Raw genomic sequence first — 15,439 nt, 5'->3', positions numbered from 1 at the left:
AGTAGAAATCATGATAGAAAACAGTCCTTTCACTCATGGCATAAATATGATCCTCTTGGTAGACATTTACTGCACTGTAATTATATTTGTAAGGGTGACATCTGTTGTATCTCATTGGTTATTTTCCAAGTTCTGATCCTATTTCTCAGACTTTTGATACGATAAGCTCAACTAACCTCCCTAACGGATAAGGTTTTCCTTTCAGCAACCATCTTCATTCTCTTTATTTAAAGAGTTTAACTCAAAGCTGAAAATTAATTCCTCACAATGCTTAATTTTGAATTCCCTTTGTTTCATGGTTTAAATTGCTCACTTAGGAGTTAGCCTGTACTCCTTACTCAGGCAAGATTCCCAATAGGTTTAGTAGTTTGTTACTTTATTGTGGTTTTGTTTTAATGTCAGATTGATTTACTTTTACCAAGTTAAAGTAAATGACGAGTATAAGTTCTTAATGCGTCTGTGAAAAGACAGAGATACGATGCAGCTCAGCCATACTTTGACACACTGAACACTCTACATGCTAGTTATATATCTATCTACATATATAAATATATCATATCTATATATACTCTATCCAGCCTACAAGACCATCTTGGATTCTGGGGCACACAGACAATCAAAAACATTGAATAAAAAACCCTGTTGATAGGGCTTCTCAAAAATTGCACCACACTGTTGAAGCAGGTCACTGTCCTGCCTTAAATTGTTTTCCAGCCCCCTTCCATCACCAGAACGAGGGCTTTCTCCCATGCAATCTCCATTTGTGAGGGAACAATTCCTGTCTCTCTCTTCCCCGATCTATTAGCTCTAGCCCAATAACAGCTCTCCCACATAGAAGACACTTGTCCTTTGTTTTCCAGGCTGTCAGACACAGAAAAATTCATTTATCCCCATGCTGGAATATTGAGGAAAACACTGAGCATGCCCAGCCCCTTTCTAGATGTCATCATGAAAAGCAGCTGCACCACTTCCACTCTGTGGAAGGGGATTCCTAGTATAGCTAAGTAAGGTACTTCCAATGGGGAAGAATCCCACAAAATATGGAGCAGCTTCTATAGAGGTTCCACAGGCTCTGTGACACAGGCAATTTGAGGTTGGATAAAGCCCTATATAGTGATTCTTCTCTGTCTTCTTACAAAATCCATCTAAAAGAAATATCAAATTAAAGTATTTTTTTAAAACTTTTTCCTTATTTAGACTTCATTCATTATTGGACTTAATCCAGTACTAGACTCAGACTGCTGGTGGAAAAAGGAGGTCCCATTTGTTAATCAAGAACTAGATCCAAGAAGCCTTCCACCTCAACCTCTGCCTCAGTGAGAGAGGAGATCAACATCAAGACAAGACATACATTGACATCACAGTGTAAACTGGACCTGCTTTAGGCACTGAGTTGGACTCATCCAAATCTTCCATGCTAACTGTCCTACCATAACTGCATGCGCATATATTGAATACTACAAGGTGAATTATTTGTTTTTAAATAGAGTTAAATTCTAGACTTCTTAAAGAAATTAAACATTCAAGATATCTATAGGGAGTGTGTTTTCCTAGCACTACACAGCCTGTTAAAGAAGCAAAGAACTAGATGAGTTTTTCTAGAAGAAATACTTGTAGGTTTGCAATTATAAAAATTTTAGTAAATTAATCGGATGCTATGGAATTGCAGGACAAAGCTATTCTAAATTAGCTAAGTGTTACAATTTATGTTTTTATCAATTAAATTTAAAATAAAATGAATATAGAGCAGAACACACTTCAAAGCCTCGGAAACAAGGAAATACAAATATTTGCCTGTTCTCTTATTTTTGTTGTCCACAGCCACTCATGAAAAGTTTGCATTCCCCTCTCATTTACCAGCACAGATGGCAGCAGAGCCAAAGACAATGATTTTGGTATTTATTTTGGCTATTTCTGCCCCCAATCTGTGGAACTCGGTATTCAGTAGTTCCAAAGCATGGTCATTTCTGAAACACTGATTCTGAATTGCCTTTTCATAGGAGAAACATTGATCGTATAAGAAAAATTGAAAAGCTAAATATCAAACTTAAGAAATTAACTGTAATATTTAATTTTTGAAAGAATGCTTTGATGCCTGATTGAGTTGTTTGGAGCTAGTCTGATAGAGGTCTGTAAAATCATGAATTGTGTGGAGAAAGTGAACAAGGAAGTGTCATTTACCCCTTCATATAACACACGAATCATGGGTCACCCAAATAAATTAATAGGCAGCAGGTTTAAAACAAACAGAAGGAAGTACACGCACAACTTACAGTCAACCTGTGGAACTCGTTGCCAGGGGATGTTGGGAAGGCCAAAACTATAACTGAGTCCAAAAAAGAATCAGATAAGTTGATGGAGGATAGGTGCATCAATGGTTATTAGCCGAGATGGTCAGGGACACAACCCCACGTCCTGGGTGTCCCTAAGTCTCTGACTGCCAGATGCTGGGACTGGACAACAGGAGATCAATCACTCAATTGCCCTGTTCTGTTCATTCCCTCTGATGCATCTAGCATTGACCATTGTCAGAAGACAGGATACAGGGCTAGAGTGACCCTTGGTCAGAGCCGGTATGGCCATTCTTATGTTCTTAAGAAAGGCTCCAGACCAGCAGTAGCCCATGGACCAGAGTTTGAGAGACTCTTCTCGAGGGCATCTCTATGTTAATACTGGATTTTTGGTGGGTCCAGAAAAACAAATAATCCACTTCTAAACAGTGGATCAGACAAAAAGAGACCAGAGTATATACAGCCAGAGGAACTGGGAGATCATCCTCTTCATATTTCTCCTTTATAAATATGGGAATACATCTCCTTGAGGCTTAGAATCAATTTAAGATGGACTTGGATTCAGCTGGACAGCTTTATCTTCACTTGTCTCTCTCAGGTTCTACAGGACTGCGTATGGCATTTTGTCTCATTAGAGAAGAGATGCCAAAGTGAAGGCTGTGGTCTTTAGTGCAGAGCCATTAACCATATCCAGTTGTTTAATGCTGGCAGAGTCATCCTCCTCCTTCTCCACGAAAAATATAAAATCATCCTTGGATTTGAGGGGGAGAATGATCTTTATATGAACATTCTGTTCATTAGAAGTGTTTTTCTGTATTAAGGAGGCAGAGGACAAGATTTCTTTTTGTTTATGAAGGGAGGAAAGGCCTTGTTCAGTGACTCAGAGCACTGGTGTTAGGACAGATTTAGCTCTGTTTACTCTCTGAAGCTTAATATATTCACTACCCTTCAGTGGAAAAAGAGGAAAAGCAGATAACCAGGAAATTTGACACTGATTACTCCCTCCAGCACATGCCTCTTCAACTTCCTTCTCCTTGTTACCCTGAACCTGGGCCTGTATTAGAAATGGATAGATAGGGTTGGCTGGGCCAGGATCACTCACCTCAGGTCTGGCCAGGTAATGGGATGGATCTGTTTTTTCAAGATGCCCAGAGACAAAGGGTTTGTGCTAGATAGCCAGTCTGGTTGGAGAGTCATATCTGTCTCCCAATTTTCTCTTACTAGATAATAAGGAAGATCATCAAGGAGATTGTGCCTGGTCAAATATTTGAGTTACAGCAGTCCAAATCCACGCAAATGGAGATCAGTTTCAGAATGGTGAGCATAAACAGTTTCACGTTTTGAACATTTTCTGTTTTCCTGGTAAGGTGTTCAGTCATTTTCAAAGAAAAAAAGCCGAAGGCACTTGGAGGCAAAGAGAAAAGTGACCTCTTCAAACAGTTACAAGTTAACTACAAGAACTGCCAAAATCTTCAGCCTCCAATTGGCTCTAATGCTAAGACATGATAGAAAAACTCAAATATTATTAATCAATTTCTGGGATAAAAAACAAACGCTTACTCAACATATTAATGAGGCATTTTCAGAGGAATATTTTTCTCTTATATCCAGTGTTGTCATATGTATTATGCTTTTTACACGCGCTAAACAGCTTCGAAGTGTTTCACAGACCAATAACATCACAGGATCTGCTACTGATAGCTAATTTACAATACTCTGCAAATTAAAAATACAAACAAAACAACACTCCACCTGTTCTCCCCCAACAGTCATTAAGCATTTGACACCATGATAATGCACCACTGGAAAATTCACTGGCACCAATTGTAGAAATGCTGGATATGCCAGTTTTAAGGTTGACTACTTCTGTTCATAACAGTTTGAGATTTTTATAATATAAACTTAAGCTAAAGCCTAAGAGAAAGTATTTAAAAACAAAATCCATCATGGCACAAAAACACAACTGACTAAATTACTACCCTAACTCTGTAACTGTAACCCTTGTTTCTTCCTATCACCTACCTTCGCTCATTACTTATCCACATGTTGTAACATGTCTGATTTAGACTATAAATACTTCAGAGCATGTTCCATGTCTTTAAACCACACACCACACTTAAGGACTAAATTAATATCTTCATTTACATGGATTCAAGGTGAGTGAAAGGAAAAGGCCACCATTTTTGACATCGTCCCTATTTAAAAGTCAATTTTATTTAAAAATTGCTTATTTTTGAAACAAAAACACAAACATTCCTTTTTAATCAGACAAATAAAAAAGGTTAAGTATGAAAAATTCTATTTTTCATTGGTTCAAGGAGTTAAAATGCATTATAAATAAGTGAACTTCAACAATGTTTGTGTTAATTCTTTTTAGGAGTAAAAACCTTTGGAATAGATCTATTATGCTGTATAAGAAACAATCACACTTCAGAAGAAATAAAACATGCAGACAGAGGTAACAGTTGTAAATACTACTCATTTATGCTCAAGCTATGTGCTCAACATTGCAATGCAAGTGATCCAGATTCAGAGAGCATCACACATGGACAGTTTAAGTTTGGATAATTGCCTGGTATGTTAATATTATCCTCTGTCTTCTTTTCCTGAACTTCTAAATCCTCCTCAGGTGGATGGATTATTACTGTGGGAATATCATCACTGGCAGGTGACACCAGCAGTTCCTTGCCCTGAAGCTGACTCGGCTGGGAACTTGTGGTTGCCAGGCGGCCGCTGCTAGGACTGGAGGGTGGTGTGTTTTGAGGGGTAGGTAGTGGGGTTGTACACCTTGAATCTGCCGGGGTTCCAGCTCTTGAAGAAGGAAGAAGATAATGGAGAAGAAGGGACAAACGGTTTTCTCCTTTCAGGGAAATATTTGAAGCAGAGAGACCTGTTCGCAAAGAGTGGTGGGAGGCTGAAAGGCCTTCCCCTGAGATAAAACAAATAAATGAAACACAAAATGAAGTTTACAGCAGGGAAACAAGCTTTTTCTTAAAAAAGACAAATTATGCATGTACAATTTACACAGTAAAATACAACCTTTAAGAGCAAAAAGTGTCACATTCATGCAGGTGAGATAAGAGTTAAGCAAGATGCAAGAGTGAATAAGATTTTTAGATATTAGAAAAGTCAGCAGATACCTTACTGACAAGTACCAATTAGCACATAATGGGGATTTAGGAGAAAAGGATATGACCAGTAATTGCTTAAAAAAGGTCCAATAAGAATTTAGTATATGATCCTAAAATATTGACATCTAAAATAATTGTTTCACTAGATGTTAAAAAGGAAAAAAATTCAAATTCAGATATTACTATATACCATTTGTACTGGAAGCTTTTTTACTAGGCTAAGACATAATGCTACTGTGACAAGGTCAGGTCAGGAGATTTTGAAGCATTTGTACCACAAATTAAATATAATTACTTGGCCTGCTGGGACAGCTTGTTCAAGTCATTTTACTTCTCTATGCCTCAGTCTCCCCATCTGTGAAATGGGGATAATGAAACTCTTTGTAAAGCACTACATAAAAGCTTGTACAGGGAAGGAAGGAAATAGTTAATATTTGATATTTCAGTAAAACTTATTGTCGAGGACAAAGGCAGGCAACAGGTTTCCAAGTTAAAAATAACCTACTAAATCTAACCTGAAGCAGAATATCTTAAATCATTTGCATTCACTAACATTTGGTCAGGGACCAAATTTCAATCTATTAGCACTAAAAGGTGTAGTGCAACTGACATCACTCCTGTCAGTTGTTTGTTCATAGCCTAAGATGCTATCATATTTAGAGCCGGCCAAAACTTAATGTTGACATTTTACAATTCGTTTTCATTACATATCAGAATGAAAACACATTTTCAGAATTTTCCATGAAATGGAAGTTCCCCAAAGTTTTATTTGGGGGAAAAAATTTCAAAATCTTCATTTAAAAACAAAAAAGTTTCAACATTATTTTTACGTTTATAATTTTTGCATTATTTCATTACACCTTTGTAGTAGTGGTGGTGCATGATATGACACCATGTCAAGTCATAACACATCATCATATAACAATATAATAGTTGAAATACTCCATTTTTTAAAAAAAATTAAGGGTAGCTGCTACTTAATATAGGTTGCAGCAGCCTATTTTATGTTACTCCTCGGGGAATTCTGTGCCAAAAAATTAAAAATTCTGCAAAATTCTGCATATTTCATTTGTCAAAATAACACTACATAATCATGCCAGTTTCAATTATTTTGGTAATTTATTTCAAAATACCTGTCAAAAATTATGTCTGTAACAACACAGACAAAAAAAATTTGCCCAGAAGTAGAGAATTAAAGAACCCCTACGACAACCCAGTTCCTGTTTCTCTGCCACCTCCCCCTCCCCCGAGCTCAGCTGCAGGGTGCCCCCTCTCAGCCCAGATACCCGCACCCTTCCCCTCCCCACCCAGGGCCCAGCCATGGGGCACCACCCAGCTCAGACACTCGCACTCTCACCCCACAGAGCCAAGTCACACCCCCCAGTCCAGACACTGACACCCTTTCCCCCCCCCCCCCCCGAGCTCAGCCACACACCCCAGTCCAGACACTCGTACCCTCCCTGACCTCCGAGCTCAGCCATGGGGCCCCCGCTCCATTCCAAACAAACACTCACACCCCCTCCCTCTCAGAGCCCAGGAATCCAGAGGGAGAAACAGCCTGATGCTGGGTCCCAGGTTTGTATGGAGTTTCCTGCATGCCGCCGCCTCCTTCCTTCAGGGTGTGCCAGGAAATGCAGCTGCCAGGAAACCTTCAGCTACCTCCCCGTCCCCCTGGCAGTGTCTTATTTGCAAGCTAGGGAGCTGGGCTCTGCTGGACCCAGCAGCTCTGCAGCCCATTTTGGTGGTGGTGGTGGGGGAACATTAATTCTGCACAAATTCTGCATTGCGCAGGTGTACAGAACTCCCTTGGGAGTATTACGTTCTAGATCAAAGTGTCTCCTGTTTGCGCTGGAGTGAAATGTACAAGTGTCAAACTATACTACTCCTTGATCTATTTTATTACAATCTCATTCATCTACTTAACCTCAGGTTTCTCCAAATCTCTCTCTCTCTCTCTCTCACCCTTGCCACACAATGCAGTCTCTCTTTATCTTCTTGTTTCTCCATTATTCTAAGATGGAGAATAGAGTCACCATCCTTCCCTCAGAGACAAGTTTCTGGTAGGTGCCTGTTCTTCCCTACCAGGGAAGAAGATTCTAAAGAGTTCTCTATCTTCATCCCACCCTTTCCCTGGGGAAGGTGGGGTTGGGGAAGGTTCCCTGGGGAAGGTGGGAAGAGCATGTCTAGAGAACACTGACTGCAACTCCCCAAACGTACATGAGTACATGCACAATGACTGGTGTTCCATCTCAGGCAGAGCAAGAATATGATGAATTTTGCTAAAGATCTGGAGGTGAAGGTATCGCTCTCTCTCAAATATTACACCATCAGGCAGGTACCAAAAAACACAGACACATTCAGTATTATCATGTGCAGTATACAATGTATAAGGAGGACCAACATACGGAACAATCCTAATATTCTTTTGAGCAATGGAGAAGTAGTGTCCCTAAGTATACAGAAAAAACTCAAATTTAGAGGGTTTACCTGAAGAGTGCATTCTACAGACTGAATCTTATTTAAAATTATTTCATTTTCAGTATTAGAGATTTGAAATTAGTCTCTAGTGAACTGCTGCTTCGGTAGCAAATTAGACTGATAAAGCACAATGTTCTATTTTGCATGTTGTAATTAAGAATCCAATGTAGTCCATAATGTGAAAAGCAACTTAATTTGTTTTCAAGACCAGGAAGATATCTTACATGGGTATTAAATTCTCTGAATACTATTTTCTAGGGATGCAGATGTATGGATTAGGCATGTGTTATTTAGACTGGGAACTCTGCAGTTTTCTTGCAAGTTTCAACACACATACTGAATAAAGCATCAGTTATTCACTGCAACTGAAGTCTGCACAATCAGTTCAAAGTTTAGGACCATTTTCTTCCTTTTAGAAACCAAGACGTGTGAAACATCCTGGCAAAAAAACTGTTTTCAGTATGTGCCAACATCAGATACTGTCCAGTTTTTCTAATCCTCAGTGTACATTAGGAAAAGAGCTAGAATATCTCTATGGCACAGATCAAACTCAGCACACACTAGCACTTAGAACAACCCAAGTAAGTACATGTTCCAAGGCAGCAGACATAACACATCTTGCACCAGAATGGTCAAGAACCCAAGTACTTTATTTTAAGGAGAGACATTAATCAGGCTCGGACAGGCCCAATACTTCAATCCCTACGAGGCCAAAGCTCTCAAGTCAACCAGTAGATGTCGAGGCGGATGTGACTGGAAATCCAAAACAGAAGATGGAGAACTCTGGGGGGATGGCAGAGGCCACAAAGGAAGAATAAAAGGTAAGATAAGCTGTCCTGGAGTGGTAATGTTTGAATTTAGGAATTGAGTACCTGGAAAAAATGCATCAGGATGCCAGAGTGTGGTCAGAAATTAGTTATCAGCAGGAGACATGGTACATCCTGTGAAGATGTTTTTTACCTAGGTTCTACTATACTAAACAAACCTTAGCTAGAGGTAGTTTATTATTTTGAATTTAAAAATATGAACTCCCTTTTTGGACAACTATATGAAAGCAACACTCAGGTAAGATGAACACAATTAATATAAAATAAAAATTAAAAATTTCACTGACCATTAAGACCTTGATTAAGTCTCTAAAACAATAAATAAAAGAGACTGAATTGGAAGCTATAATCCGGTAGTCAGACTCCTTGATGCACATGAAGCTTTGCCTGGCTGAGGTAATAGGATGACTTTAAACCTTCCAAAAATATAGAATTAATTGAAACATATCCTGTGAAAGTGTTATGACCAACTGAATATATTGCTGGGCCACCCCCCCACGCAGCACACACTCCCCCTCCCCACCACCAGCAGCCCCTCAGCAGTGATTCCCCCAAGATTTAGTCAAGTGTATTTATAGTATAAATCATGAACAGGTCTCAGGCTGTGAATTTTTGTTGATTGCCCATGACCTGTCCATGACTTACTAAAAATACCCATGACTAAATCATAGCCTTACTCATAACAGACAACTAAACCATACTATAGCATAAATAAAGACAGTAAGTCAAGACATCATAGTGGTTACAAGGAGCAAAACAAGACTTTATACATGCAAAATATAGGTAAATGTCCCAACTCCACAAAAGAACCACCACACAACTTTTACATACCAAGGAGGACTCAGAAAATGTATCCACTATTATCTGCTGTCTTCTCCCGCCTCTCCCGTGTTAATATATATTTGTATCAGGTTAGAATAAATTAGATGCTACAACTTATCTCACCATTTCGTTCAAGCAAGTGAGGGTCAGAATGTTTCTTGCCTATATCTGCAAAGGACCGAACCAGGGGAATCCGACTGCTGAATTTCTTCTCGTTCTGGTGATGGTGTCTCTTGAGGAGAGCTTCTCTGACATGCTCTCTTATGGACTCATCCAGCTGACCTGAAGCAATCATGTTGTCCAACACCATATCTATCATGAGAAAAATACTAAAATCAAATCTAAGTTAAATATATGCATACCCAAGACCACCACATCAACTCACATCTGAAAAATCAGTAAAATTAATTCATGAAGAATCATGTTTATTTTCTTTGGCAAACTGTGCATCTAGATCCACTGAAAAGAAATAGCCAAGAATATTGTGGGCCAACACTTCAAATCTACGCACTTTGAGCAAATGTTTCTCTGGATCATTCAACAGTATTCTTTCCAAAGCACACAGCACTTTAAAATACAAGGCCTACAGGAATAAATAGATTTGTTAACCACTTAACAAAATATTGTCATTCATCTTTATTTCAACTTCCTACTTACTACAGCCTTCATTACAAAAAGCAGGTGTGTATTCAATGATACATCAAATAAACACCACTCTTCACTGGAAAACAGTGCAGTTGCAAAAACTACCACAAGCAAGGGCTTGACGTACAAACTGGATAGAAATCTCTGCATAGCAACCTTAATTCTGGAATTTCCTAATGTCTGAGTGCTTGATTTTTCAACTTCAGTGTTCTTTCAACATAGTTGAAATGACTAACCTAATCCTTCAAATGTCTAAACTTTCTTTTTTTAAGTTGCCCTAACCTTCAAGATTCCTTACCGGACTTTCCATTTCACATTTTTACAAAAGAGTGAGAATGACATGTAAAGTGTCGCAAAACTGGTCAATTTGCAAAATTTGGGTGGGTTTTTCGATATTTTTAATCACATGAAAATATATGATCAGCCATGTTTCCAAAATACCTCAAATATAAACTGAGGAAAGAAAATCTGCCTATATGGCTGTGTAAAACAGCAACCAGCATTTTCTTTTACTGACTAGTTTAAAGAATCTTGAAAGATTTCTAGGCCGACACCTTAAGTTGCACAAACTCAGTAACACAAGCCTTATCTGGAAGAAATTTGTATGAATCTGTTTTGAGCAAAATACAAAGACCTTTTTGTTACATTTTACCATTTCTAATACTTATATTGAGATCCCTAGTAAGGTTAAGAACTTACATTTATATAGTACCTGTTGTATTGAAAGATGATATAATGTTTTATAAACAAAATAAACTATGCAGGGATCACTATCTACCACAGCAACACAGTCTCCTCTGAAGATAAACACAATTACAGCACATACCACCACACACAGCAATCTATACTGGTTAAGATATGTTTCAGAGTAACAGCCGTGTTAGTCTGTATTCGCAAAAAGAAAGCTTATGCTCAAATAAATTGGTTAGTCTCTAAGGTGCCACAAGTACTCCTTTTCTGGTTAAGATATGTATCTAACTGAAAATGAAAAGGAATTGAGGTAGGCCAAATATAATTACAGAAGACACTTCGTTAACATTATAGCTTTTATAAGAAAGTTCCCTGGGATCTTTAAAATGCCCACAATGTCTGAAATTTTAGTAATAGTGTGATGCTCTGATACTCAAATGAAGTGAGTCCTATAATGTTAATTTTTTTAAAAAATAGTCTTTAGGATATACTATATATGCATCTGTTCCTCTTTCAGAGGAAAGAGAGATTAACTAATATATTATTCTTACAGGAAAATCCACTGCCATAGAATATTGCCCTGAATATCCTATTAAATAAGTCTGTTTTAGCAAATCTAGATTAGACAAGTAATTCATTTTAAGATTTATTTATTTATACATATAAACTGTGGAACTCATTGTAACAGGATGGCACTACGGATGAAAAATTAGCAAGGTTCAAAGGGAGATTGGACATTTATATGAACAACAAGAATATCCAGCCAGCATTATAATAGATAATGATGAAAAAAATTGGAAGAGATTAAACCTCATGATTCAGAGTTTAAGCCAATCTCTAACTACTAGGGATTAATAAGTTTTTTTGTACCTTTTTCCAAAGCATCGGGTGCCGACCACTGTCAGAGACAAGAAACTGGACTAGATGGACCGCGGGTATGATCCAGTATGGCAATTCTTGTGAACCTATTTGTGATCTGATATATCTTGGTCTTAGTTTTATTCATCTAAATCTGCCCAACCAGAATGCCCCTAACACAGGAAACATTAGGTTTTGTGTGCACGTGTTAGATAGAGTGAGAGTGGCATGACCAATTTTAAAAGGTACTTCAAACTTAGATGAAGGGTATGAAAGAATGAGCAATGGTCTGCACTTCAATTACAGATCTGCAAACAGGAACAACCATCACTCTGATCTACATACTGTACACACACCACATGCACACAAAATAGTTTATAAGCCAAAGTTATCCCCCATCCTTTGGCTTTATTCTTAATATATGTAATGAAGTCCTGAGACAGGACTGTATTTAGAAACATAAATTTTAGTTTGAGGTGGTGGTTGTTAGGGTTTCTCTTGGCAAGATGTCCTGCCCCTCCCTATGGCTCTGCAGCCTCAGAGAGATTCTCAGCCTTTCATAGTTTTGAATAGGAACCAACGAGACCTACTAAATCTGTCTGCAACATGAGAAAACAGAACAGTTTTACACCTCCACAACAAGTCAAAGATTGATATCCAGTCACTGAGACCCTGCACTGGAACTGGAAAATAGACCTGTGTGTCCAAATATTGATAGTATTATGCATGTCTTTCAATATCTTCTAGCTCAGCTTCTTTCAGTATTTACGAACTTTTTAGAAACATAACAAATACTGAAGATGACTTGGAAAGTTCTTTTGCGCTAACATCACTGACAAATATAATCTGACAAAACAAAATCTGTAGGTTTTATTTACTTCAAAAGTGTGTACTAAATGCTCCCACTAAATAAGCTAAGAAAAGAACTCAATACAAGGAGCTAAAGAGTAAAATTTTCAGAAGCTCCTAAGTCACTTAGGAGATTTTGAGAATTCTACTGAAAACTCTTTGTCCCTCCCTCTTTTGGTACCCCATGATCCTGCTGGTCAGCAATAGGACCACTATGAGTCACACAAATGCATCACTCAGTGAAATCACAGATACCAGGAAAATGGAATGAAACTAGCCCAAAGGATCTTAAAATAAAAGCCACTTGCTATTCTAAGTGTATATATATATATATGCAAAACGTTTTGAAAGCTGCTTTTACATACTCAGAATTAATTAGAGACCATTGAGGACATTCAACATGTTAAGTTAAATAACATAAGTTTTGTTTCAGCTCACCTCTTACCATTGATAAAGTGAAAGTTTAAATCAAGCTGTGCAACAATGAACTGCACTAATAGCAATAGCTAACATCAGCTGAATAGTGCTTAATAGTTTACAGCACAGTACAAATTATCCCTCAAGTATCCTGATACATATTTACATTTCACCTGTAGAGACAAGAAGATACATTTGTTGTCCAACCAAAGATTAGAACAAAGACAATTTAGGGTATGTCTAAACAGAAAGAAAAACCCACGGCTGGCCCATGCCTGCTGACTAGGGCTCGTGGGGCTTAGATTGCAGAGCTGTTTCATTGTTGTGTATATTTCCTGGCTTGGGCTGCAGCCTGGGCTCTAAGACCCTGTGAGGTGAGAGGCACCGATAGCTCGGGCTCCAGCCTGAGCCTGGAAGTCTACACAGCAACGAAACAGCCCCACAGTCCAAACCCTACGAGCCAAAGTTGACTGGCATGGGCCAGTCACAGGTGTCTAATTACTGTGTAGACATACACAGTATGTCCCAATGGGACTCCTCATGTGAGTGAAGTTTGCAAAAACAAATCTTAAAGACAAAGAAAATTGTAACTGAATATAAAGACTAAATGTAAACTGCTTTTGTGTTTTTAAGTCACAAACTAGTGTAAACTAGCAAAGATTAAGTCTTTCAAAAAAACTTTTGTTACAACCTGCTATCTCATCTAGTGTGTTTGCTCTCATGTCCAACATGACTGTCCCATTTAGAATACAGCTTCTCAGTTCAAAGAGACTGTGCAGAGACAGAGTTGCCACATAAGGTTTGCTCCATCGATCACCACCATCTTCAACATCCTCCTCAAATTTTAGCCACCTGAAATATAAATATACATTATGGCATATGTACAGATTACTACTGAAGAGACTTTTTTCTGTTTGCAGTAGGCTGCAAAACAAAAACTATATCCACCTGCATATATCATCTTTTATTTCTGTCTACACCCCCTTTCAGCCCCTATGCTCCATGCTCAATCCTTCTACCTTAATGCATCCTCTATCATCCATTCCCATACTTGACTCTGCTTTTTTTCATGCCACTTCTTATGTTTGAAACAACAGCCCAGATCCACAAAAGGATGTAGGTGTCACAACACTGAATACCCCAAAGCCTAACTGCTAGGTGTGTAGAAAGTCACTGGAATAACAATGGGATTCACACAGCCTGAGTTTGGTGCCTAGTCTCCCCACACAATGTTTGGGGAGAGAGAGGGGCCTAAAATTGGAATTCACAAAAGCCAGCCTGCTAGACAGGAAGCTGCTTAAGCTAGCCAAGGGGAAATAGTGGGAGACCCAGGTTCAAGTCCCCGCTCAGCCTGAGGCGAATAAAGGATTTGAACAGGAGTCTCCCATCTCTCAGTACATTAACCATAGAGCTATGGGGTATTCTCATGTGGGGCCCCCTCAACCTCTCCTGCTGAAGCTTTTTCATTTTGGATAAGCAGTCATGGAGCAGGAGGACTGGACCCTGCGTCTTCCAGTTACCAGATGGGTGCCCTGATCATCACAATATAGAGTCTCTCTCGCTCTCTCTCTCTCATCTTTCTCTAAAAAGTGAAACTCTTTCAATAGGAGAGACTGCGGAAGACCCACGTCAGAATTCCCCGTAGCCCAGTGATTAGGGTCTCCCACATTCCAGGTGAGTGCTCTAACCACTGGGTTAACAGTTATAAGGCAGGTACTACCACCAGCTGAATTCAGAATGGGGCACAATGTGGTAGGCAAACTCAGACCACACCTACTGGATCAAGTCCCACAGTAATGAGAGATGAGGGAATGAATGTTTACGTATTCTGCTTTATGGATCACGCTTAGGTTTGCGTATGAGATAGTCAGCCGGGCACCCAGAGGTGGAAACTTAGGTGCTTAAGGAAATTTCACCCTGAGAATTTAGGTGCCAAGTGAGTTTAGATACCTATAGAGTTAAGCAGCAGCTGAGCAGGGGTTTTGTGGATTGCAGCAGCACCTAAATCCAGGTGCTTAAGTACCTTAATCTAGGTGCCTAAGTACCTTCGTGGCCCAACATCTCTCTGCCCAGGTACCAAGCATGATCAACCAAGACAGAGCATTCCCACACTCAGTTAATCTTTTAAGTGTATGATTTATATCCATCAAACAGAGATTGTAGGCTTTTGGAGTCAGAAACATGTCGAAAATATTTAGTTTATAAATCACTATGCATATCTATGGTACTATACTAATAAATGATACATAAACTGCAAAGTCAAGCACTCAAAAGTTAGGAAATGCCAGATTTACAGATGCTCATGCAATCTTAGTTCTGCCTCTTGGGTGTCCAAACTGTGCGTTGTGGAAAAGATAGTATACGATCACGTAATTAAAGATATCAGATACAAAAGACTATCACAATGCATATGCACAAGGAGGGGAAAATT

The 15,439-nt window shown here is 38.8% G+C and overlaps 1 protein-coding gene across 4 annotated transcripts in view; it reads right to left on the bottom strand.

Moving 5' to 3' along the window:
- The window catches only part of SLC4A7 (solute carrier family 4 member 7), a 160,151-nt gene that overhangs the window by 44,701 nt on the left and 100,011 nt on the right, over positions 1-15,439 (bottom strand). For 3 of the 4 annotated variants that reach the window (XM_084619516.1, XM_084619518.1, XM_084619517.1), the window contains exons 5-6: positions 13,700-13,860; positions 9,673-9,861 (exon numbers count right to left, since the gene is read on the bottom strand). In XM_084619516.1, the coding sequence (XP_084475642.1) occupies positions 9,673-9,861; positions 13,700-13,860 (350 nt within the window). Of the gene's footprint in view, positions 1-4,836; positions 5,221-9,672; positions 9,862-13,699; positions 13,861-15,439 lie in introns of all 4 variants that reach the window. The other variant, XM_084619519.1, reaches the window with a different exon arrangement.

This window comes from Lepidochelys olivacea (genome assembly GCF_965140295.1).
Source record: "Lepidochelys olivacea isolate rLepOli2 genome assembly, chromosome: 2".
NCBI lineage: Eukaryota > Metazoa > Chordata > Testudines > Cheloniidae > Lepidochelys > Lepidochelys olivacea.
The sequence above is the reverse complement of the archived record's forward strand: the minus strand, read 5'-3'. Positions and strand labels throughout refer to the sequence as shown.